Source organism: Hypanus sabinus, chromosome 6 (genome assembly GCF_030144855.1).
Source record: "Hypanus sabinus isolate sHypSab1 chromosome 6, sHypSab1.hap1, whole genome shotgun sequence".
NCBI lineage: Eukaryota > Metazoa > Chordata > Chondrichthyes > Myliobatiformes > Dasyatidae > Hypanus > Hypanus sabinus.
The window spans coordinates 56359955-56387078 of NC_082711.1; the positions used below are offsets into that span (position 1 = coordinate 56359955).

The 27124-nt window shown below is 39.9% G+C and overlaps 1 protein-coding gene across 1 annotated transcript in view; it reads left to right on the forward strand.

Annotated features, from left to right (window-relative positions):
* cubn (cubilin (intrinsic factor-cobalamin receptor)) overlaps nucleotides 1-27124 on the forward strand; it is a 359402-nt gene that overhangs the window by 136817 nt on the left and 195461 nt on the right. Inside the window, exons 27-29 of the mRNA XM_059971453.1 lie at nucleotides 14987-15143; nucleotides 15226-15342; nucleotides 17726-17839. Of these exons, the coding sequence (XP_059827436.1) occupies nucleotides 14987-15143; nucleotides 15226-15342; nucleotides 17726-17839 (388 nt within the window). The remainder of the gene's footprint in view (nucleotides 1-14986; nucleotides 15144-15225; nucleotides 15343-17725; nucleotides 17840-27124) is intronic.

The following is a 27124-nucleotide window of genomic DNA, read 5'->3' on the forward strand; positions in this document are numbered from 1 at the left end:
CCATCCCACGCCAAGGCACCGCCCGACTCAGCCTCGCAGACGCAGCACACAATGGAAGCTCCATTGAAACCAGCCTTGTAGACGCAGCACACACCGAAAGCGACCTGAGTCTGTCAAAAGGACTCCGAGTCCGTCGAACCTCCAAGCCGACGACCATTCCCTCCGGCACAGCTTCTCCGAGCACCATCCTCCGCCGAGTGTATTAAGATGGCCCCACCAATGGCCATTGGCAACACGACCCCAAGGACTGGGGTCCTGTTCTTCCCAGCAGAGTCCTGGACCTCACAGCAGCAGCAGCAACGAAGAAGGTCTTCCTGGAATTTCCTGATGTTTCTCTGAGCTTCCACGTCCATTTTCAATCGATTATGATTGCGCACGGCACCCCACTTCACAAATAACAGATAATCAGTTCCGGAGTGGCCGCTGCAAACTGCGTCGCGCCGCCATCTTGGATCATAAATCAACTATTGTATCTAATTAATCAGTTATCAATTTACTCACTTATTTTCGAACGTGTTGAAAACCACTGTTATTTTGAAGTAGTTTGAAAAAACTAGACCAGAAGAAATACCAAAACAGTAGTCTACTGGATTTTCAGATTGGTGTTTGCCATTAGACCCAGTGCAATATTAAAATACACAAGAGCTTCATAAGTCATGCATGCATTCTGCCATTTCAACTGGATGTAGATCCACTTCTGTACTAACAAAAATCACCCATCTGCTACCAGTTACTTACTGAAAATAACATTCCTGTATTTTAGCCTAAGAATCCCTCCTACCTTCTCAATTATTTGATGAGCACCAACATGTTCTTGGAAGTTGATCTTCAAGCCAGCTCTGCCTTTCTAGCAGATCATAGGTATCATTTATTGACCTCAGTTCCAATTTCCTACATGATTCTCATCACCATTAATTCTCTGGTCTAAAATCCGATCTCAAACTTGGTAAGTCAACTTCTACAACACTGTGGGATACACTGTTCCAATGGATTCATAATCCTTGAGGAGAAGTTCCTCTTTATACGAGTGTATCTCTTTATTTCCAAAGCTTGCCCCTCCCCTAGATTTCTCTCATCAGTGAAGAGATTTTTGCATTTTTGGTAATGATCTTTGCATCCACACCGGCCACAGGAGTAGTATCAGATCATTGGAATGTGGCAGATGTTATTCCTTTATTCAAGAAAGGGAGTGGGGATAACTCTGGGAATTATAGGTCATTGAAACTTACATCAGTGATGAGGGACAGCTCATGCTTCACAAGCCTGATTGAATTCTATGAGGATGTGACAAAGCACAGTGATGAAGGTCAGAATTAGAATCAGTTGTAATATCACTGGTAATATCAATGTTGTGAAATTTGTTGTTTCATCGTAAAACTAGATAAAGAAAACTTAAATAAATAAATAACACAAAAACATTATACTAGTTCATGTATTTATTGAGAAAAATAATCCAATATTGCATGTATTTTTTGGAAGTATGTGAACCATTGTTTTCAGTAACTGGTGTATCCCCCTTCTACAGCAATTACTTCAACCAAATGTTTCCAGTAACTTTTGATTGGTCTTGCACATCAACTTGGAGAAATTGCACAGAAAAATAGAGGGCATAAATAGAGGGCATAAAATAGAGGGTAACCCTAGGTAATTTCTAAGGTAAATACATGTTTGGCACTGTCGGCCAAAGGGCCTGCAGTGTGCTGTAGATTTTCTGTTTCTATGAATTTTAGGCCATTCCTCCTTACAAAACTACTTCAACTCTGGGATGTTAGTGGGCTTCCTTGCATGAACTGCTTGGGTTAGGTCCTTCAACACCATCTCTATAGGATTAAGACTCAGCCATTCCAAAACATGAATTTTCTTCTTTTTGAACCATTCTATTGTTTTGTCTTTCAGGTCATTGTCTTGTTGCATTATCTAATTTCTATTAAGCTTCAGGTAATGGACCACTGCTCTGACATTCTCCTGTAAAACGTCTTGATACAATTTTGAATTCATTTTTTCCTCAGCAGTTGCAAGCTGTCCAGGCCCTGAGGCAGTAAAGCAGCCCCAAACCTTGATGCTCCTTCCACCATGCTTCACAGTAAGGATGAGGTTTTGATGTGGTGTGCTGTGCCCCTTTTCCTCCAATTATAGCAATGTGCATTACTGCCTAAAAGTTCAACCTTTGTCTCATCTGTCCACAAAACATTGTCCCAGAAGCATTGTAGAACATCCAGGTGGTCTTTTGCAAACTGGAGCCATGCAGCAATTATTTTTTTTTTGGAGAGCAGTGGTTTCTGCTTTTGTGTCCTTCCATAAACACTATTTTTGTTCAGCATTTTTTATAGCAGACACATGAAGAGGGACTTTAGCAAGTTCTAGAGATTTCTGCAGGTCTTTTGCTGTTACCCTTGGGTTCTTTTTCACCTCCTTCAGCATTGTACGTTCTGCAATTGGTGTGATCTTTGCAGGATGCACTCTCCTAGGGAGAGTAATAACAGTATGGCATTTCCTCCATTTGTACATATTTTTTCTTACTGTGGACTGATGAACACTTGGGTCTTTAAAAATGCCTTTGTAGCCTTTTCCAGCTTCATTCTTCTTCAAAGGTCCTCAAAGGTCCTCTGAAAGTTGTTTTGATCAAGGCATGGTGCACATATAAACAGAACTTTTCTGAGAAGAGCATGCTTGTTATTAGCCTGACTCTGTGTGTCTTTTTTATAGAGCAGGGCACCTCTACAACCTAAACCTCCAATCTCATCGCATTGATTGGAACACCTGATTTGAAATAGATTTTGTAGTAGGCATTATCCCAGAGGTTCACATACTTTTTCCAACAAATACATGTAATATTAGATCATTTTTCTCAATACTTAAATAAAGGAACAAGTATAATGTTTTTTGTTATTTATTTAACTGGGTTCTCTTTATCGAGTTTTAGGACTTATGTGAAGATCTGATCGCATATTGGGTCATACTTAAGCAGAAATAGAGAAAAGTCTACAGTATTCACAAGTTTTTTAGCACCACTGTAAGGAGTGGGGAAAAGAAAGAAAACATATAGAGGTAGTGTTCATGGATTCATTGTCCATTCAGAAATCTGATGTTGGAGGAGAAGAAGCTATTCCTAAAATGTTGAGTGTGTGTCTTCAGGCTCCCATACCTCCTCCTTGATGTTAGCAATGAGAAGAGGGCATGTCCTGGGTGATGGACATCCTTTTTGAGACCTCACCTTTTGAAGGTGTCTTTGATGCTGGGAAGGTCAGTGCCCGTGATGGAGCTGGCTTAGCTTTTTCTGATCCTGAGCGGTCATTCCCCCCCCCCCCCCCCCCCCACACACACACCAGATGGTGATGCAACCAGTTCAAATGCTCTCCACAGTACATCTATAGAAATTTGGATGTGTGTATTTCAATTTTGGTAAGGCATTTGATTAAGGTCCCCAAGGTAGGTTTATTCAGGAGGCATGGGATGCAGGGAAACAGCGGTGTGGATTCAAAATAGGCTTGCCCATGGAAGGTAGAGACTAGTGGTAGATATAGTGTATTCTACCTGTAATTTGGTGACCACTGATGTTCCTTAGGGATCTGTTCTAGGACCCCTGGTCTTTGTGATTTTAATGTGACTAAGATGAGGAAGTCAAAGGATGAATAAGTAAGTTTACAGTTGACATGAAGGTTGGTGGTGTTGTGGATAGCACAGAATATTGTCAAGGGTTACAATGGGACATTGACAAGATGCGGACTTGGGTTGAGAAATGGCAGATAGAGTTCAACCCGAAAATCTGTGAATAAATTCATTTTAGAAGGTTGAATTTGAAGGTAAAATACGGAGTTAGTGGCAGGATTCTTAGCAGTGTAGAGGATCCAAGGAATCTTGGAGTTCATGCCCATAGATCCCTCAAAGTTCATTGGATGTTTAAGAAGGCATATAGTGTGTTAGCCTTCATTAGTTGCAGGATTGAGTACAAGAATTGCAAGGTAACTTTGCAATGCTATTATACCTTCCTTAGACAATGCTTGGAATATTGTTTTCAGTTTTGGTCACCTCATTATAGGAGGAATGTAGAAGTTTTAGAGAGAGTACAAAAGAGATTTACCAAAATGTAGCTTGGATTAAAGAACATGTCTTATGAGAATAGGTTGAGTGAGCTAGAGCTTTTCTCTGTGGAGGAAGGGAAGGCGAGAGGTGACTAGATAAAGGTGTACAAGGTGATAAGAGGTATAGATTGAGTGGATAGCTGGAGAATATGCCCCTGGCTTATATGAAGAGGCACAATTTTAAGGTAATTGGTGGAAAGTATAGGGGGGATGTCAGAAGTAAGATTTTTAAACAGAAACTGGCTGCATGGAGTGTCATGCAAGGAGTGGTGGTAGAGGCTTATACATTAGAAACATTTCAGAAACTCTTAGATTGCACATGGTTTATAGAAAAATGGGGTCTATGTGGGAGGGAAGGGTCGGATTGATCTTAGAACACAACATCGTGGGTAGAAGGGCCTGTACTGTGCTGTGGTGCTCTATGTTCTATACCTTACCAAACTCCTCCATCCTCAGGACTTTCTATGTTTTAATAATAAAACAACTCATTCTTCTAGATTTTCACGAGTATATGGTTAATTTCCTTAATCTTTCTTCAGAACATAATTTTATCTGGATTGAATCTAATGAAGCTTCTCTGCACTGCCTCATTTCTAAAATTAAAACATCAAAATTTTACTTAATTGTCTTGCCAAAGTCTTGTATGGTTGTTCAAAAAGAATTCACTTCTTTTGTGCTGCATTCTCTTTATGCATATAGGCCAAAATCTAAATGACCCATTATAAATGGGTGTAGTCTTGAAAATGACTAGGGTAATAACAATGACCTTAACCTATTTGATGAGGACGAAACTGAAAGGCAGTTCATGAAATGAGTGTAATCTATCAGTGTGTTGCTTTAGGAATGCAAAACACCACAGTGAAGGACTTTTACAGTGTGTTGAGCAAAAGATCAAATTGTTGGAAGCAATCTGTTTCATATTTTAGTTCAAGGATAAAATTTGTAGCCACCCCTTGCTGGGCCTCTACAATCCTGATACAGAGTTTGTTACTACTAAGTGTAAGCACCCTTTTCTTGAGCTGGTTGCATTTACAATTGAGTGTCAGGCTCAATATACCAATTGAAAAATACTTTAATTTTTAATACTTTATAAAAATTGCTTTAAAGATGTTTTGTCTTATTAGACATACAATTAACAATTTTTTTTAAATTGGGGGAGATTTTAACCATGTATGTACTGAGTTCTTTTTGTAAATTTCATCTGCTAAGCCATACATATTATATTAGAGCCAAATCATGAAACTATGGAAGCAAAATATGTGATTTAACCCTTTTGTTTCCCATCACCCTATATATTCCTCCTGTTCTTCATCCCTGATAATACCAATGATCAAAATGGTCATTTTGCATTCAGGAAGAAGTAAGCAAATAAATGTTTCTTACTCTATTACAAGTCAAAGAAAGATTCTTAATAGCAATATTTATATTTTTAATTTATTATTTTTCATTTGAAAAAATTATTTTATTTTTATGCACTAATTATTCTACATTTAGCAGCTTGACTTCTCTGCTTATGGGATTACTTTAATTTCAAAGGTTAATGTTTCTATTTGTCTTTTTGTTTCCATGATTGCAGCTCATTATTATAAGTTTTATAATAACTTACAAGTTCTATGACCTTGTTTAAATTTCCAAAAAATTTTCATGTTTTTACACCATTTCAGAATACTGAACATATCTGCTGTTAATACAAATTACTAAAGATCCAAATAACGTCAACCAGCTTTGTGTAGTTATTTTCATTAAAGTAGTGACAATTATTTCCGATGGACTAGCAATAGATTTGCATTTTAACATTGAACAGTACAGCAGAGGAACAGGCCCTTCTATCTATGAAGTCTGCAGTAAACACTTTGACGGTTGTACAGAACCTATATAAAGTATTCACCACACTTGGAAGTTTTCATGTTTTACTGTTTTACATCATTGAATCACAGTGGATTTAATTAGACTTTTTTGATACTGATCAACAGAAAAAGAGTCTTTCATGTCAAAGTGAAAACAGATCTCTTCAAAGTGATCTAACTTAATTATAAATATAAAACAAAATAATGTATTGTATATGTATTCACCCTCTTCAAGTCAGTATTTAGTAGATGTTGGCAGCAACTACAGCCTTCAGTCTGTATGCTATCAGCCTTGAATCTGTGTGGGTAGGTCTCTATCACATCTGGGCACTGCAATTTTTCCCCATTCTTCTGTATAAAACTGCTCAAGCTTAGTCAGATTGCATGGGGATCTTGATTGGACAGCCTTTTCAAGCTCAGCCATGAATTCTCAGTTGGATTTAAGTTTTGAGTCTGACTTGGCCACTCCAGGATATTAGCTTTGTTTTTTTTATGCCATTCCTGTGTAGCTTTGGCTTTACGCTTAGGGTTATTGTCTTGCTGGAAAACAAATCTTCTCTCAAGTTGCAGTTCTGTTGCAGACTGCATTAGGTTTTCCTCCAGGATTTTCCTATATTTTTCTGCACTCATTTACCCGCTACCTTCACAAGCCTTGCAGGGCCTGCTGCAGCCACCGTTGTGCTTCATGGTAGGGATTATCTGTTTTTGATGTGTGGTGTTTGGTTTATGCCAAACATAGCATTTAGGCTGATGGCCAAAAAGCTAAATGTTGGTTTCATTAGACCATAGGGACTTCTTCAAGCTGACATCAGTCTTCTGCATGCCTTCTAGCAAACTATAGCCAAGATTTCATGCAAGTTTTTTTTTTACCATGGCTTTCTCTTTGCCACTCTCTCATAAAGCTGCAACTGGTGAAGCACCCAGGCAACAGTTGTTGCATGTGCAGTCTCTCCCATCTCAGCCTTTGAAACTTGTAACTTCTCCAGAGTTGTCATGGGTCTTGTGGTGGCCTCCCTCACTAGTCCCCACCTTGCATGGTCACTCAGTTTTTGAGTACGGCCTGCTCTAGACAGATTTACAGCTGTGCCACATTCCTTTGATTTCTCGATGATTGACTTAACTGTATTCCAAAGGATGTTCAGTTTCTTGTCTCCATCTCCTGACTTGTGCTTTTCAATAAGCTTTTTGCAGAGTTTTTTGGAGAGTTCTTTTGTCTTCATGGCGTAGTTTTTGCCAGGATACCGACTCACCAGCAGTTAGACCTTCCAGATACAGGTGTATTTTTATTAAAATCAATTGGAACACCTTGATTGTACACAGCTCTCCAAAACCAGATCTGCATTTAACTAATTATGTGCCTTCCAAGATCAATTAGCTGCACCAGTGATGACTTGGTATGTCATATTAGTTTAAATATTTATACAACCAATTACTTTGTTTTTTATATTTGTAATTAATTTAGATCACTTTGTAGACATCTGTTTTCACTTTGACACGAAGGAGAATTTTTTCTGTTGATCAGTATCAGAAAAGCCAAATTAAGTCCTCTGTGATTCAGTGTTGTACAACAATAAAACATGAAAACTTCCAAAGGGGGTGAATACTTTTTATAGGCACTGTATGTCTATGGTTCATTGGAGCAAATGTACAGTGCTTGAAAAAGTATTCAACCTACAAACCTTTGTTCACATAAGTGAATATTACAACTAGGGAACCTGATCAATTTAACTGAAGATTTCTATTTGTGAATCACATGCTCTTTTTTCACAGTGAAGTCCAAAAACAGGGAAAACTGTAATGCATAAAAACCTAAAAAAAAATCAAAAACTGAAATGTCAGTAGTTCAAAAGCATTCATCCCTCTTTGCTCAGTACTTAGTTGAAATACCCCTCACAGCCATTGTAGCCAGTAGACTTTTTGGACCAGTCTCTATTAGCTTTGCACAATGTGATGAAGCACAATTTGCCTATTCCTCCTTGCAAAATTGCTCAAGTTGTGCCAGGTCAATTGGGGAGCAGCAGTAGACAACAAACTGGAGGTCTTGCCAGAGATGTTCAATTGCATTAAGGTCAGGACTTAGTCTAGGCCACTAAAGGACATTAATTTTCTTCATTTGAAGCCACTCGATGGTTGGTCAGGCAGTGTGCTTTAGGTCACTGTCATGCTGAAAGACAAACTTCCTCCACAGTTTAAGCTTTTTGTCAGTGGCGAGCAGGTTTTTATCAAGGATCTCTCTTATTTAACAGCATTCATCTTCCCATCAGCCTTGACCAGATTTCCAGTCCCTGCTGCTGAAAAGCATCTCCAGAGCGTTATGCTATCTCCACCAAATTTTGCAGTACGGATGATATTACCTGGTCGATGCAAAGTATTAGATTTATGCCACACATACCACCATAGAAAAATCATTCCTTTCCCATAAAGACTTTGAAAAGCGAAATGACTTTGAAAAGTGAAACCTAGAATATACTGTAACAATGTGGAAGAAGGTCTTGTAGTTGAATGCAACAAAAGTGGAACTTTTGGCTGAAACACTAGGTGGTAAGTGAGGTGATTACTGTCCTTGAATGGCCCAGGGTACTGACCTTAACCCAATCTAACATCTCTGGAAAGACCTTATGATTGCTGCACTCTGCTGTTCCCCAACTAACCCAGCACAGCTTGAGCAATTTTGAAAGGAGTAATGGGCAAATCTTGCTCCATCGAGTTGTGAAAAGCTAATAGTGACTGATCCAAAAGACTACTGGCTATAATAGCTGCAAGAGGTAGTTCAAGTAAGAACTGGGTGATGAATACTTTTGAATTGCTGACATTTCAGTCTTTTAAATTTTAGGTTTTCATGCTTTACAATTTTTTCTGGTTTTTTTTTATGAGCTCTGCTGTGGAAAAAAAGGAGCACATGATTCACATAAAAATTTCTCAGTTAAATTGATCAACATCCCTGGTTGTAATACTCATCAGTGTGAACCAAGGGTTGGACGCTGAATACTTTTTCAAGGTGCTGCAAGTCTATGTTAGCCCAGTTTTGCTAATATTTTCTAACCTAGGCAGCATCTTCTAGACCCTCTACAAAGCCTCTACTCTCTTACTTCATTGTGATGACCAGAACTGCATGCAATACTCCAAATGTGGCCTAACAAACACAACATGACTTCCCAACTTTATTCCCCCAGCTAATGAAAGCAAGCATGCTGTACTTCTATTTTTCCACACTATCTACTTTTGCCAACTTACTGATCAAGCCATCTACATTTTAATTCAAATCTTTAATATATATAATAAGTAACAGAGGTCCCAGTACTAATCCCTGTAGAATTCCTCTGGTCACAGACCTCCAGTCAGAAAACTAACATTTCTTTTCCAATAGTTTTTTTTATTACCAAGCCAATTTTTGATCCAATTTATTGACCAACTGTGGATCCCATGTGACTTACTCTTCTGTATTAGCCTACTGTGAAGGGCCTGGTCAAATGTTTTACTGAGGTCCATTTAGACACCATCTACTGCTCTACCTTCATTAATCATCTTTATAACTTGCTCAAAATTTCAATCAAATTTGTGAGAAAGTACCTCTCTTGCACAACGTCATGTCACCCATCCTTAATAAATCCATGCTTTTCTAAAGAGAAGTAAATACTGTTCTGAAATAACATGGTCATTACTTGTATTTTCTGTCCATTGTCGTGTTACCTTTCATAATATTTACGCCACTGTTCATCCTTACACAGTTCATACCCCTTTTGCTACTGACTCTTAATTGTGTTTCTGAGTTGCCCAGATCAGTTCAAGAGTCAGATGTCCAACTGAACATGGTGAGATTGGGACCATGATGTACCTGGTGCCAGCTGTTCAATGTTTCTTTTTAATCCTTAGCTCTTCATTTCAAACCTAAGAAATGGGTATGTAGAGAAATTGCATATAGTTGGGAGAGCAATAGGGTTTATTAGTGAGAGATTTTAATTTCCCATTACTGACTGGGCCTTCCAGGGTGCTAAGGGCCTGGATAGGGTGGAATTTATAAAATAGTACCAAGAAAGTTTACGGAATCAAAGTATAGAGGGTGCAATACTGGTCCTCCTCTTGGGGAATAAGGAGGACAGATAACTGCAGCGGCAGTCATGGAGCACTTGGCCTCTAGTGACCAAATTCTAGTTGTTTTAAGGTAGTGAATGAAAAGGGTAGGACACAGGGTGGGGTCTTAAGCTGGAGCACTGCTCTTTTTGGGAGAATAAGACGTTCTGGTAGGTGTCAATCAGCTGAACTTGTTTGAAGGGAAAGGAATGAATGACAAGAGGGAGACTTTTAAGAGTGTGATATCCAAAGTCCAGAGGCAGTATGTTCCTGTTGGTGTGAAGGGTAAAACTGGCAAGCTTAGGAAGCATTGACTGATGAGAGATATTAAGGTACTGGTCAGAACAAAAGAAGGAAATGTACATTGGGTTCAGGAGGTTGGGGATGAGAATATCCTTTCGATGACTATAAAAAAAATTAAGAATGTTCTCAAGAGGGATATCAAGAGAGCCCAGAGAGGGTCTGAGATGGGTCTGAGGATAGATTAATAAAATATCCAAGTGATTCTGTATCTGTATCAAAGGTAAAAGGGTGGCTAGGGAGAAATTATGTCCCTTGAGAAAGCAGCTGGGCTGCCTATGTCTTGAGCTGCAAGAGATGGTGTGATTTAAAATAAATAGTTCTCCTCCGTGTTTATAGGGAAGAAAGTCATAGTTGCTCAAGTAATATGGGAAACAAGAGGAAATGTTTTGCAGAACATTTATATTAGCTGAGAGGAGGATTTTCAGCCTTACAGCACATTGAAGTGGATAAATCCCCATGGCCTGACCAAGTATATCCCCTGGAATTTTTGGGAGGCTAGAGAAGAAATTGCAGAACACCTTGCAGAGATGTTTGCTTCATTGCTAGCCACTGGTGAAAATCCCAAGGACTGAATGTGGTTAAATTTGTTACAATGTTTAAGAAGGGTAGCTAGGACAAATTAGGGAACCACAAGCAGGACAGCCTAACATCAATAATGGGGAAGTTATTGGAGGAAGTTCTGAGGACAGGATTTACCAACATTTGGATAGATGAAGTCTGATTTTAAAAATTGTCAGCGTGGTTTTGTAAGTGAAAGTCATTCTTGATGTAACAGAGATTTTTGAAAGGTTAACTAAAATGGTAGAAACGGGTAGGGAAGTGAACGTTATCTATTTGAACTTTAGTGAGGCCTTCAACATGGTCTTGGATGGTAGATTGATATGGAAATTTATCTCTCATAGAAGCTAGAGAACAAGTTAGGCAGATGCAAAATTGGCTTGGAGGTGGGAAGCAGAGAGTGGTGATTGAAGGTTGTATTTCAGGATAGAGGCTGTGACTCATAAGGTGCCAAATGCATTGGAACCATTATTATCTTTTCTTTATATAGAGTGCCTATGAAAAGTATTCACTTCATCTCCTCCAAAAGTGTTCATGTTTTATTGTTTTACAACATTGTATCACAGTGGATTTCATTTAGCTTTTTTGACACTGATCAAACAGAAAAAGACTCGTGTCAAAGTGAAAACAGATCTCTCCTAAGTGATCTAAATTAATTTCAGATATAAAGCACAAAATAATTGATTGCATAAGTCCTCACCCCTATTAATATGGCACACCAAATCATCACCAGTGCAGCCAGTTGGTTTTAGAAGTCACATTAATTAATTATATAGAGATCACCTGTGCACACTCAAGGTGTTTAAATTGATTGCAGTAAAAATACACCTGTATCTGGAAGGTCCAACGACTGGTGAGTCAGTATCTTGGTAAAAACTACACCATGAAGACAAAAGAACACTCCAAGCAATGCTGCAGAAAGCTTACTGAAAACCAGAAGTCAGGAGATGGATACAAGGAACTTTCCAAGTTACTGAATATCCCTTAGAGTACAGTTAAGTCAATCATCAAGAAATAGAAAGAATATGGAACAGCTGTAAATCTGCCTCAAGCAGACTGCCTTCAAAAACTGATTGACTGCTCAAGAAGAGGACTAGTGAAGGAGACCACTGTTGGAAAAAAAACACAAGAAATCTCAGCCAGAGTTTCCAGAATGCATGAGGGGAAAATCCAAGGTCAGCTGGAAGAAGGTTCCCATGGTCTGATGAAACCAAAATTGAGCTTTTTGGCCCTCAGAATAAACATCTGCAAGAGAACTGTGATTTGGGAGAAGATTTCTTTTCCAGCAAGACAATGACTCCAAGCGTAATGCCAAAGCTACGCAGGAATGGCTTAAAAACAACAAAGTGAATGTCCTAGAGTGGCCAAGTCAAGAGATCAGACCTCAATCTAATTGAGAATTTGTGGCTGAGCTTGAAAAGAACTGTTCACTCATGATCTCCATGCAATCTGACAGAAGTTGAGCAGATTTGTAAAGAAAAATGGGGGGGAAATTGCAGTGTCCAGTTTAACAAAGGTGATAGAGACTTATCCACACAGACTCGAGGCTGTAATTGCTGAAAAGGTGCATCTACTAAATACTGACTTAAAGAGGGTGAGTGTGTTTATTAAATGCAATAAATTTACACCAATTTTTGGATATATGTATTCATTTTGATACTAAAGAGTTTTTTTGTCAGTGTCATAAAAGCTAAATTAAATCAATTGTTTCAATGTTGTAAAACAATAAAAATGAAAACTTCCGAGGGGGTGAATACTTTTTATAGACGCTGTATAACTTCTTTCAAAATCACAACATCCTTCTCATAACATGCCCTTCTTCCTATCTTTTGTATCATTGATAACTTTGGAAAATGTAAATAGTGTTCCTTCCTCCTATGTTAGAAGTGAATTGTTGTGAATCAAAAACTGATCCCTGCAGCATCCTATTTCCTTCCAGGCTTAAAGGGACCCATTTATTCTAACTTTATATTTTCTATGAGACAGCCAATTTTCAATCAATTCTAACTTACTTTCTCTGGTAACATAACCTACAAGTTCCTTTACAGGCTGAGCTATAATGTTTTTCTCATGAATACATTATTTTTGGACTCTTGAATGTCAAGAATCAATAATTAAAAAAACAAGATATTTGAATATTGTCAGACAGTCGGTTAATGAGTCTCCAATTTGTGTTTCTTTATGAAACTTGGAAAGATAAGAATACAGTAGCATGCAAAAGTTTGGGCACCCCTGAAAATCGGGTCATCTTTTACTCACTTAGCTATTCACAGTAACAGAAATTTTGACCGGGGTGCTCAAACTTTTGCATGCCACTGTATATGTGCATATTATATTGTGCACCAATGGCATGGCTTTTTCAAGCAAATCATTGTAGTTAGTATAGAACAGACAGCATTTCCTTGGCTCCTATTTTGCACTTCCTGTTTATCTGCATCCAAACATGAAAGCCATGAACTCTCTGACATTGGACCATTCTTTTGAGTTCTCAAATGAAGCACCAATCTGTGGAAATTCCCAAGTACGTAGGCTGGAGAAATTGTTGGAAAAAGATCATTATTTTAAGGAAAGATTGTGAGGGTGTGTAATAAGCATAGTTATAAGTGCTATTTTTAATTACATAGAACAGTACAGCACAGGAACAGGCCCCTTGGCCCACAATGTTGTACAAAACCAGATTTAAAAAAAACACAAACACCTCCTAAAACTAATCTCTCCTACCTACACATTGTCTATATCCCCCCCATTGCCCTTACATTCGTATGCCTACCTAAATTTATCAAAAGCCTCTAATATATTTACCTCTACCACCATACCAGGCAGTTCATTCCAGGAATCTACCACTCTCTGAGTAAAAAAAACCCAACCCCTCACATTTCTTCTGAACATACCCCCTCTCACCTTCAATGTATGCCTTCTGATTTTAGATATCTCTGCCCTGGGAAAGAGACAATCCCTGTCTGCCCCCCCCCCCAAACTATCGAGTCCCCTATCACTTCTGCAATGCCTGACATTATGCATCCCTGGTGAGCCTCAGAGCTGGCCACAGTGCCATTAGCCTGGCTGCTGCTGTGCCCTGATGGGTCATTGCTTCCCCCCAGCAGTTCCCAAAGAAGTACACTTGTTGTTGAGGGGAAACCTGTACTGACTTCTTAATTCACTTACCTCTCCTAGTGGTTAACCAAGTACTGTCCGAAGCCTGTACTCTGGTTGTGACCACCTCTTCCAAAATTTCACATAGAAAGTCTTCAGCCTCCCAATTGATCCTGAGTACATCCTACTGCAGCTCCAATTTATTGACCTGGTCAGTCAGGAGCTGAAGTTAGGTGCACTTCCTGCAGATGTAGTCATGAGAGAAACTGTCAGGTATCCTGAATTCCCACATCTGATAGGAGAAGCATTCCATTGTGACTAATCTGTACTAAAAAAACAGGCTTGCCTCTTCTTATTGGTGCCTCTGCCTGTTCTCACTGAAGCCTGATAGGCCAAAACCTTTGCACTCTATCACTGGCATACTCGCACAATGGCCACTCTGCTTGACTCAAACTTGCTTTCATTTGCTGTTGATTTTGGGCCTCTGATACCAGCACTTGCTATGCCTGCGCAGCTGAAGAAGACTGGCCTTATCCACTGCTGCTCCTTTTTTACTCTCTCTCTCTCCCGACCTTAAGTAGGGTTCATGTTCTGACACTGATGGACACGCCTGAGCCACCGAAAAAAAATTGGTTAATTGTTTTAACTGTTCTGTATTTTCAGAGACATTCAGAAATATTCAAATATTTCAACAGATTTGAAGGTAAATTGATATGGTTCAGTTAGATATTATTTCTTATCTCAATTGTTGTATGGGGGAGGTCTTGTTCTGGTCTCCCCAGATAATGGCAGTTACAAGTGCAAAGTCTTGTCACCTAGCAGTCCATCTATTAAGAATTGATCCAGCACTTAAAGGGAGTTGACTCCACGAGATTAAGTTTATTTCAGGCATACAGCATCAGTGAGTAGTAAGTATGGGCCCCAGTTTAGCTGACAGGACATTCTGGGTCTCTTAATTAAGTGATTTATACTTGTATCATTCTGACTGCCACTCATCGTAATCCATTCTAATCCCGTTACTTGCTGTTCCAGGTTTATGATGGTTCAAACGAAGGAGCCCCCATGTTGAAAAAGCTGTGTGGAAGCATAGTTCCAGAAGGGATCACCTCCAGTCAAAATGTAGCCCGTATACATTTTCGCTCACGAAACAGTCATGACCATAGAGGGTTCAGGGTGCAGTTTAATCAAGGCAAGTCCAATCAAAACTTTTATTTAGTATTACTAGAATTTCATCCTGAACATTCTGCTTTCATGTTGAATTTTGCTTACAGTGTGTGGGTCCTATATTGTTACCGATGATATTGGTGGAGCTATAACATCACCTCTATATCCCAACAACTATTCAAACAATCAGAACTGCAGCTGGATAATTCAAGCTCAGAAACCATGTACGTAAACGTTTCTCTATGACGCAGTCAGTTTCCTGTGCTTTTTGTAAACGTAGGTCAAGTAACTTTCTATTAGGGTGCTTGTGGTAGCAGCTGAGGAAATTAATCATTGGCTCTAGTTTGTTTCATTTAACTACATAGTTCCTGTTTATTGTTAATTGTTCATTTCAACTAACCTACTGATTATGATACAGAAGGAAGCAATTCGGCCCATTCAATTTATACTGTCTCCCAGCAGAGCTATTCCATGCTCCTTCATCTATTTCCCTGTAGCCCTTCAACTTATTCTCTTTAACTTGCCCATCAATTCCCCTTTGATATAAAAACAGAAGACGCTGGAAATACTCGGCATCTGCGGGAAGAGAAAGAGAGTTAATGTTTCAGGTTGAAGACTCCCCTTTGATTCTCCATGCTACTTACCTGACTACTCTTTATCACATTATCACAGAGGTATCATGCAAAGAGATATCCACACAGACAACATCCCAAATCATGATCAAATTTGTCTCTGGACCAGTTCCAATGAAAGATCTTGATCTGAAGTGTTGGCTATCCATTTCCCTCCACAGATGCTGTCTGACCCATTGTGTTCCTTGGTTTTTGTTTTTTGCACTACCATGTCTCCCTTGATTTAGTTTGACTCCAAAACAGCAGATTATGGGTTCATCTTAATCTAGAAATGTGGGCTAATGTCAGAGTGTATGATTGAGAAATTGCTGTTTGTGCAAGGTACTCTCAAGTTTGTGTTTTCCCTCGAAAATGGGCATGAGGGACTCCACAGCTTTATTCAAAGAAGGGTAAAGTGATTCCTTAAATTACACATAGCAAAACTGCTCATAGTGCTCTAAGTGCAGTCTGACCAATGCCTTGTTAAGCCTCAGCTTTACATCCTTGCTCTTGTATTCCAGTCCTCTCAAAATGAATGCTAGCATTGCGTTTGCCTTGCTTACCACTGACTCAATTTGCAAATTTTAGGGAATCCTGCACAAGGACTCCCAAGTCCCTTTGCAAATCTGGTTTTTAACTTTCTCCCTGTTTAGAAAATAAAACACCTCCATTCCTGTATTCATCATCGTTTTCAATTTTGAACTCATCCCACTGACTGTAATTTTGCCTTATCATTTTACTACATCCTCAAAGTCTCACTACACACAGCATCTACTGTCTACCAACTGCCCCACCTTCAGCCTATCGCTGTTTTCCCAGTTCCCTGAAAAATGTAAAACAGAGACAAAATCACTAATGGATGACTGATAGTGTGGCCTATTTCCAATACGAATAGAAATAGAATGAGTTGTCTAATGTTGAAAGTTGCTGGGATTCCGAAATAAAAGGTGAATCAGTAGGTTAACTGAATTTAAATCTAGAATGAATGTTGATCTCTACAATTGTTTGTACAATGCTAGTTTGCTGATTTTAGTACTGTACTGTTAGTTCTTGAGCTTTCCTTGGTAACAGAAGGCTATTTTTGCTGTTTATAAATATAGGATTTCAGATTGCAAGTAGCTTTGGAATAAATCAAAATTAAAAGTAGTGGATATATGTATAATGGTAAACATGACAAAATCTGCAGATCCTGAGAATCCAAAGCAACAAGATGCTGGAAGAGCTCAGCAGGCCAGGCAGCATCTATGAAAAAGTGTGAACAGTCAATGTCTCAGCCCTAAATGTTGACTGTTTACTCTTTTCCAAAGATGCTGCCTGGCCTGCTAAGTTCCTTAAGCATTTTGTGTGTTTTGATATGTGTAATGGTGTTTGATACAGTAGTTGCCACTGCCTTAGAATGTCTCCTGCTGAGGAGGCACATCTACTAGCCAGACCAAATGTTATCATATCTTTTTGTAGGCAAGTACACGGGCATTTTGCAAGGCATTTTGAATGAAATTGAGCTTTGGGCAATGCTTGGAAAAGATTTCCATCTTATTAATAAGTTCCAATAAGTCTCATTTTATGGCCCTATCACCTAAACCTCTGCCCACTGCCAATTCCTGTTCAGCAAGGAAGTTCAAATTAACTGGACCTGGGTGTGTTGAATATGTCCCTTTCTATTCTGCATTCCAGAACTCATTCAGGTTAAATTTAGATATTAATATATCCTCAAGACTTGTTGATGATAGTATTAGTTATATATTGGTAGTGTTTGTGAGCAATGGTTTAAATGATTTACTTACCAAATTTATGAATGTGGAAACTTAATTGAAAACCAGTGAGTGTTCCTTTCATTGTTTTTGGATCAAGAAAAGTCTGTCTAAAATAGAAAAACACTTCCTATGAATAGGAGGTAATGAAATAATTTATGAAAGGAAATGTAAGTACTTATCATTGCCATGTAATTGCTTTCTCCAGAAATAATTCTTAATTTATTTGTTTCTCATGTGAGCAGTTAAGCATGTTACAATCTCGTTCACTGACCTTGCAATTGAAAACAATGGGGCAAACTGCTCAGCTGATGTTTTGCAAATCCTGGATGGAGACAAACTTACGGCACCTTCAGTTGGTAAGTGCAGAGTTGACTTCTTTAATACTCTGTAGTGATGACAACTAAACAAATATTTTAATTAATTCTGAATGCCTGCTAAGAGGGAATTTAAATTTACAAGTTAATAATGTATGAATGAAAATTATAGAATCTCATAGCACAGGATACTACTCTGCCTGTGAGACTGGTTCTAAACAGCAATTTTTTTTGTGCTTCAAATGTAACCAATGGCTTTTTGAAAGTTCCAGTAATATTTGTTTCTGCTACTCTTTCAGTTGCTACGCTCCAGAACTTAACCACTTTAATTGAGGGGAAAATGTCATCTCATATCCTCTAATTCTTTTACCAGAGATATAAAATCTGTGACCACAAGGTATCAGTTCCTTTGGCAATCAAAACAGTTGTTCATTATTTTCGTTATTGAAATCCCTCATGAATATCAAAAAAATCACTCAGATCTCCTATTTCCTTCTGTATCCTTGGGAGAAAAGTCAGGATTCTTATTAGATTTTATGAAACTTCTGGAACTTGTTAGATGTGAAAACATTGAGCTGTTTTTCCCAACTGGTTTGACATGTAGGAATTACATGATTATTTTTTCTTTAAACATTCAGCTAGACTTTGTTCTCAGCATACAGTCAATGGTTCAGCTATTCAATATGTGTTCAGCTGTTCTTTGAGTTATTGTATTATTCTGCATTGGAGCCAACTGATTATAGGACTTTATTTCTTACCTTTCTTGATTACACTTCATGGTAGGTAGTGTAGTGATGGATATCAGAAGTTCAGTTCTTGCTGATGTTTGTAAGGAGTTTGTACGTTCTCTTCGTGACTGTGAGTTTCCTCCAGGTGCTCAGTTTCCTCCCATAATCCGAATGAATACGAGTTAGGGATAGTAAGTTGTGGCCTTGATAGGTTGGTGCCAGAAGCATACCAGTTATTGCATCGCTTTACAGTAACAGTGATCTCTGATCAGGGTTCAGAGTTTGAATGTTCTCCCGTGACCGCCGTTTCCTCCAGGTGCTCTGATTACCTCCCACATTGCAAAGATGTACAGTTAGGGTTAGCAAGTAGTGGCATGGTATCTTGGCGCCAGACGTGTGGTGAAACTTGTAGGCTGTTGAGCACAATGCTCGCTGATTTGATCTGACACAAATGATGCATTTCACTGTATGCTTCAATGTACAAGTGACAAATAAAGCTCGTCTCATCTCTCTTAACGCAAGGCAACACTTGCAGTCAGTCCCAGCACATCCTCAATGCAAAACAACACATTTCACTGTATATTTCATTATGCATATGACAAATAAAGCTAATCTTTTTTCTCTTTAAGTAACCCAAGTTATTGTGGGTAGAGTCTATATAGACTTTAGTAAGGCTGTTGATATGTTCCTGTATGGTAGACTGCTATGGAAAGTTTTACTGCATAGAATCCAAGGAATGTTAGCTATTTGGATACACGATATGTCTGATCGCAGGAAGCAGATAGTGATGGTGAAAGTTAGTTTGTTGCACTGAAAGGTTGTGAGTCATGGTGTTCCCCAGGGCTCAGTGCTTGTTTATCATCCTTATCAATGGTTTGGATGAGAATGCAGTAGACGTGTTTTGTAAGCTTGCAGTGACAGTGAAGGTGGTTTTTCAGGATTTATGGAGGGATCTGAGCATTGCAAGTAGACAGGGAGGTGAAGAAGTCTTTTAGTACTCTGGCCTTCATCGGTTATGGCATTGAGTATAGAGTGGGGATGTTATTCTGCAGTTGTATAAAGCACTCGGGAGGCCATATTTAGAAATCTATTTTCAGTTGGTTACTTTGTTGTAGGAAAGATGCTACTAAGCTGGAAAAAGTGAAGAAGACATATATGAAGATGTCGCTGGGATTTGAGGGGCTGCGTTATGGAGACAGGTTGAACCAGCTTTGTATTTTTTTCATTGAAGCAAAGAAAAATGAGGGGTGACTTTACAGAGGTGTAACAATCCTGAGGGGAATGGATAAAATGAATGTACACGGTCTGTATCACAGGGCTGGGGAATCAAGCCACAGAGGGCTGAGGTTCAAGCTGAGAGGGCAGAGATTTAATAAGGATCTGAGAGACAACCTTTTCACCCAGAGGTGGTCAGTATATGGAATAAGCTGCCAGAGAACAACATTTGAAGGGTGTATGGAATAGGGAAGATTTAGACAATGGAATATAAGCCAAATGTGAGCATAAGGGATAAGTTTAGATATGAATATTGGTCAGCATGGACCATTTAAGATGAAAGGCTTGTTTCTGTGCCTACGACTCTATAACTTTGTCTCAATTTCGCCATCATTGTGTCTTCATCTTTTGTGCCAGTATCTGCAATATGTTTTCCTCTTCTCGCATTTATAGATTGCCTTCAAACTCCAATAAAGTTGAATATAAGTTCAAGGAATTGTAAGTAGAAAATGCTGGATAAACTAAGCATCTGCTCTAATAAAGGATCTTAAACCTGAAGCATTAACTGTTTCTCATTCCACACCTGTTGCCTATTCTACTAAGCTTCCCCAGTGTCTTCTGATTTCCAATATCAGCAGCTTGTGTAAGTGTCACAAATACACGGTGCCTCAGGCTGTAGCCATAAAGTGAGGAAGAGAAGCGACACTCTGGTTCTAGGATCTTTCTTCAGAAGTGGAAAGAGTTACTATCGCAGAAATTTTTAGAAGTAAAGGGAAAGAGGAGGGAAAACAAAAGAAAAGTGGTGTGAAGGCTGGAGGTGTCGTGGTTTCTCGTGCCCCACAAACGACCAGGAGACGCAGAAGATTCTTCAAGAAGGGTTTAACTTTAATTTGCAAATCAAAGCTGAGACAGTCATTGCGCTAGTTGCCGATTGCCCACCGATCCTTGTACATAGCATTTTTTATAGCAATCTCCTGGCTTAGTTGCATTAGCATATCCAATCGGTCTAAGTTGCGTATCACAAGTACATCCGCCACTATTGTTTCTACCCATTGACTTAATCATGTTCTAATCTAAATCTCTTTAGCTACCTCTCATTAACACACCATTGTCTTCTACATTCTTAAGATTTCATTCTCCTACTAAATTGGATACATGCATAGCAAATAGCAAACTCAAAAAGCTGACTACATAATCTACATCTCTTAGCTAGCCTCTCATTAACACACCATTGTCTTCTACATTCTTAAGATTTCATTCTACTAAATTGGATACATGCATAGCAAGTTCAAAGCTGACTACATAGTTTTGATTAACACAGCAAACAATGCAACTTTTATACTCCAATATATTCCCCCCCTTTGAGACCCATAGGGTCTCACACAGATAAAGAAGACTAAGAGTCCACGCACAAAAGCCCCAATAAACTCAAACACTTATTCCTAAATGTTGGGTTAAACTATAATTTTCTGCGCCAAGACCTCAAAGTATTCTTCCTGTTACCCTGGGCGGCTGAGCCAAAAACCTGTCGCTTTGTACCTGAGACAGGGAAAAAAAACTCAGAAGCTCTTACAATCTACTCTCACACTGTTGTTTTGCTCTTGTTCATCCTGCAGGTGTTGTAGGCTGTAACGATACATTTTCGGTGTTTCTTTCTCCACTAAACTTGCTTCAGTAATTGCCACGAGCATTAGAAATTGTTTGGTTGCAGCACGCACAACAAGAGACTTGAGACAAGGAAGAAAACAGCACAGCACAAGCGCACAGCTCAAAAATACAGTACTGACAGTTATTGCCATTTTAGTCAGCCATGCTCCCCATCCTCCAAGTCTACTTTCTAACCAGTCAAATAACTGATGTCCGAACCCTGCATTCTGTGCGCATACCTCACACTGTGACAAGGCAAAGTCCACTAAAGCCTGTAAGTAAGGTGACCAAAAACCATCCTTCTTTATTTTCATTATCATTTCCCCCTTTGCACAGTGGTCAATCCCATGTGCTTCTGAAATCAGAATCGTCAGTAGAGGGGTGCGCGCTACCAACAAACCGTCTTCCATGCTCCACAAGCCTTCCGGATTCTGCTTGGCCTTCCTTCGTCTCCACATTGTCTGTTCTGCCAAAGTTGCCTTACCTTGTATTTCAATTAGATCCTCTACCACAGGTTCTGGAGGTAGGCTTACCTGGGGGGCAATGACAGCTGATGTACATCCAGACACTTTTCTGGCTGCCTCGTCCGCAGCTTGATTTCCCTTTGTTATTGCATCATTTTCCTTTTTATGTGCCTGGCATTCTACTATAGCCAATGCTTTAGGTTTCATTATGGCTTTTATTAAGTCTAGAATTTGCTGACAATGTTGTATGGGATCTCCACTGCTTTTTTGAAAACCTCTCTGTTTCCACATTGCCCCCAAACAAATGGCATACCCCATGAGCAGATGCCGAATCAGTATAAATGTCTACTTTCTCACCTTCCATCATTTCACACGCAGCTGTCAGGGCTTTGATTTCTGCTAGTTGGGTGGAACACGGTTGGGGACAGGACTCCATCCTAATAATCTTATAGCTCGACTGATCCTGCTGCACTACTGGGAACCCTGCATGACTTCCATCATTAACCCTAAAACAAGAGCCATCTACAAACAGAACCTTTATCTGCATCCTCTAGTGGTTCTGACCGTAAACCTGCTCTCAATTTGGCAAATGCCATCGTCTTCCCTACACAATCATGGGGTTCTCCTTCATAGACCAAAGGGACAAAATTGGCTTTATTACTGGTAGTGCATCTCTGTATAGTTATGTCTGGAAATGTCAATAGCATCTGATACGCTGCTATCCTGGCTGGCGTCAGCACAAATTTCCCTCTTTCCAGCAATTCTGCTACTTTGTGTTGTGTGTACAGAGTCACAGGATAGCCCAGGGTTACAGATGATGCCTTTTCATATGCATAGTACAGCACTGCCAATCCCTGATAACAGGGTGGATACCCGGAGCCACCTCATCTAGTCTCGTACTGTAGTATGCTATTGGCTGCTTTGCTTTTCCTGTGCCTGTCTCTTGTGTTAGAATCGCCGTGACATAACCCTCCTGTCGGTTGGATACATACAAATGAAAAACCTTCTTGTAGTCAGGCAAAGCTAATGCTGGTGCTGACTGCAATTCCTGCTTAATAGTATTGAAAGCTATCTCCGCCTCTTCATTCCACTGCAAGCCGTTCTTCAAATTTATATGTCCTGCTTCTTTCATTATCTTTCTCAAAGGTGCCACAATCTCAGCATATTCTCCTATCCAATCTGAGCTGTACCCACCCTGCCATTCCCAAAAACGTCATCATCTGCCCTACAGTCTGGGGTTTAGGGGCCTTAGTTATTGCCTCAATCTGATCTGGTGCTATCGCCTTTACTCCCTTGGATATTACCCTGCCTAAGTATTCCACTTGCTGCGTGCAAAATTGCAGTTTCTTTTTGGATACTTTATGTCCTCCGTGTGCCAGTTTCTCTAACAGAGTTATAGTGTCCTGCTCACACTGTTCCTTACTGTGGGAGCAAATCAACAGGTCATCCACATACTGTAACAATGTACTTTCCAATGGTATGCCCTCTAGGTCTGCCTTCAAAACCTGATTAAAAACATGTGGTGAATGTTTAAACCCTTGTGGCATTCTGGTATAGGTATACTGAACACCTCTGTAAGTAAATGCAAACAGATACTGACACTGGTCGGCTAGAGGAATGCTGAAGAAAGCCGAACACAAATCAATCACTGAAAAGTAACTTGCTTCTGGTGGAACATTAGTCAAAAGCGTGTGTGGGTTGGGGACTACCGCTGGCCAGTCCTCTACCACATCATTTACCGCTCACAAATCATGCACCAATCTCCACTTAGATTTATCTGCTTTTAAGACCGGCAGCAAAGGCGTATTGCATGGACTGTTTGTTCTTTTAAGCACTCCTATTTCAAGCAACCCCTGCACTGTTGATGCTATTCCCTCTTCTGCTTCTGGTCTTAGAGGGTATTGTGGTCTCCTGGGTGGAATTGCTCCTTTTTTCAGCCTTATTTCCACTGGACTAGCTGTTTTTATTTTCCCTACGTCCGTGTCATGCTGTGACCACAGAATAGATGGCAACTCATCTAACCTATCTTCCTGCTGGCCTCTTTCCTTTCCCAGCAATGGCATGTGTGGTTGGGGAGTTATTTCGACCTCTCTCACTGTCCCTACCATATCTACACTTACCATTATTTTAATGCAATTGTTGTCTTCTGATATCCACACCTCTGGCATGATTTTGTTCCACACTGTTATGGTTTCAGCACTCTTAACTAAGGGTCCTTATTCTTTAGACTGATATCACTTGTTTACCAACAACGTTACGTGGGGCGCAGCCTCCAGTATCCTGTACCATTTTTCTAAAAATGTGTTCCCCTTAACTTGTAAAGCTGCCCCTTGCTTTCCAATTATCACAGCTTCCCCTTCCAGGTGCTGTTGGGTACATGCCTCCAGGTGCCATCTCTCCTCTAACTCCCTGTTCTGAGTCTCGTCAAAAATCTCTGTACAATGTAGCTCAGATTTGGGCATTACAGCCCTGGGTAATATAGCCTGCATGCCCTTTTTCCATTTCTCCCAGGTTCCCTGAATCTGATCTGCGATGTCTCCTATCCAAAAGACATTAGCCTTCTTATCTTCTCGCACTGTCAATTGAGCCCCTGCTCTTTCCACACTCAGCCCATTTCTGGTGCATTCTAATTGTAATTCCAGTTTCAATAAGGTATCTCTGCCTAACAAATTAATCGGAGTTCCTTTAAATACTAGCACCGGCAAAACAATTCCTTTATTTCCCATCCTTAACTGCGCTGGAGCCGTGCACTGTGTCGACTGTGTTTTCCCTGAGAACCCTACAGTCTTAATAAACTTTCCTGACATGGGAAGGTGAAGGGCATACAGTGGCTGTACACAAGTGTACGTGGCTCCAGTATCTATCATCATTGGTGTCAGTTGCCCTTCTAACATAACCTGAACAATGGGTTCCTCGTCTGCCTCCCTCGTTATCATTGGGCAATGTCCCTTCCCACTCGAGTTCTTGGGGCACCCCTAATACCTCGCATAGGAGTTCACAGGTCCGCTTGGGCCTGTGGGGGCTGGTCCTTGGCTAAACTTTAGTTCCCTTCTTATCAGTTCCTGCTGGTGTGTGACAGGCCATGGTGTAAACGGACAATCTCTTATGTGACCTGGCTGATTACATCCCCAGCACAATCTCTCTACGTCTCTATCCCCCTGTTTCCTCACTGGTCCCCTCTGCCCATAGCTCCTCTGTCCCCCTCCTTGGGACTTCCAGTCCTGTCTGGGCTGTTTGAATTTAGTCTGTTCCTGATAGGGCATTTGTGGGAATGCTCCTCTAAAGATGTTGATTATTGGCATGGGGTTTTCCGGCCCTTGTCTTACAGTATGATCAGTTCCTCAGTGCTTCATCCAGTTCGATGGCTGTACTCGGACCGGTGGTTGCTGGCAGCATCTTTTTGCTTTTCTCTTTTTCCTTCTTTTTGAGTTCTTCGAGCTGCATTTGTATTAACTTTCTTTGCACCTCTTCCTGCTGCTCAGCCAACCTTCGTTTGTCTTTCCGGTATTTCTCAACTGCATGGACTACGTGGTCTCTAAATTCTTGGGCGGTCATTGACGTCAACCCAACCACTTCCTCCAGTTTGGATTTTACTTGCGGAGGCATTGCATCCAAAATGCTATGTCGGAACAGTGTGGTGATAAATAAGCTATTTTCCACCTCTTGCTCAGTCTCCAGTCTCCACCTTTTCAACTGGTTTTCTACGTAGGCTGCTGGGTTTTCAGTGTCTCCCAGTGGATCTCCCTTTAAGGCTTTGGGGTCTACTTTGGGTGGATAAAGCTTCCTGAGGGCCTGCCATACCCTCTGCCTCACTCTGTCAAACCAGTCTTCATCAGTTCTCGGGTCGTTCGAGTTTACTATGCCAGCCATTTCCATTAGTTCGTTAAATTTGGAGATCCCCATCAACCCTATCAATAATGCCTTCAAATCTCCCATAGCCAATAATCGTCCCGCCATTTCTTCTTCAAAGGCTCTAATCCATTTCCCTGCTCCTTCATATAGATTAGGTAGAGTGTTTTTCAGCCCTTCTAGGTCCTGGGATCCCCAAGGGATATACTGCACTTGTCCTGATCCTTTAACTAACAACGGCATCATTCGTTCTTCCCACCTGATTTGGATTTTTGTTATACTTTAATGTACTATATAATAGATTCTTATAGGATTAACCCATCCTCTTGCAATGCTTCCACATCACTTCCCAATGGATGGAGTAGACCTCAGCTGCTTGCATTCCAATATATCCACTCATATCCAGGAACGATCCACAATGGCTTCTCTCGCTTCTCCTGCAGTTATAGCAGGGTTCTACTTTGGTACTGAATTATCATTTGTATGGTCTCTAGTAAAATCATACAAGATCTTGTTAGATTCCATGTGTTTGCAGATAACATCCAGCCCCATCTCACCACCGCCTCTGCGGACCCATATATTTGTTCTGACTTGGCAAGCTAGTGTCGTGGTTTCTTGTGCCCCACAAACGACCAGGAGACGCAGAAGATTCTTCAAGAAGTATTAAACTTTAATTTGCAAATCAAAGCTGAGACAGTCATTGAGCTAGTCGCTGATTGCCCACTGATCCTTGTACATAGCATTTTTTATAGCAATCTCCTGGCTTTAGTTGCATTAGCATATCCAATCGGTCTAAGTTGCGTATCACAAGTACATCCGCCACTATTGTTTCTACCCATTGACTTAATCATGTTCTAATCTACATCTCTTAGCTACCTCTCATTAACACACCATTGTCTTCTACATTCTTAAGATTTCATTCACCTACTAAATTGGATACAATGCATAGCAAATAGCAAGTTCAAAGCTGACTACATAGTTTTACACAGCAAACAATGCAATTTTTATATTCCAATGGAAGACAGAAGAAATTAAGTAAAACGGAAATTCAGGGGATACACAACAGGTCAGAGTGCCTGTGAAAACAGAATTAGAAGAGATTGAATAGTAGAAGGGAAGATGATTGCAGGCAGATGGGTATTGACAAGATAAGAAAACAATAATACAAGGGCTGAAAAGAGAAGAAAATGAAAGTAGCAGAATCATTATCTTAAATTACTAAATGAGTCTGGGAGGCTGTGATGTTTCCAGTCAAAAGCCAACTCTATTTTCATAAAAATCAAAAAGCTGTAGTTACTAAAATCCTAAAATAAAATGAAAAGTTTCTGCTGTTACTGGTTTACCACTAGCTCATTCTGAAATGTAGTAAAAAATGTTTTTGCTTTGTTAGCTTGGAAGAATAGCAATGTGATAACACTGTAAGA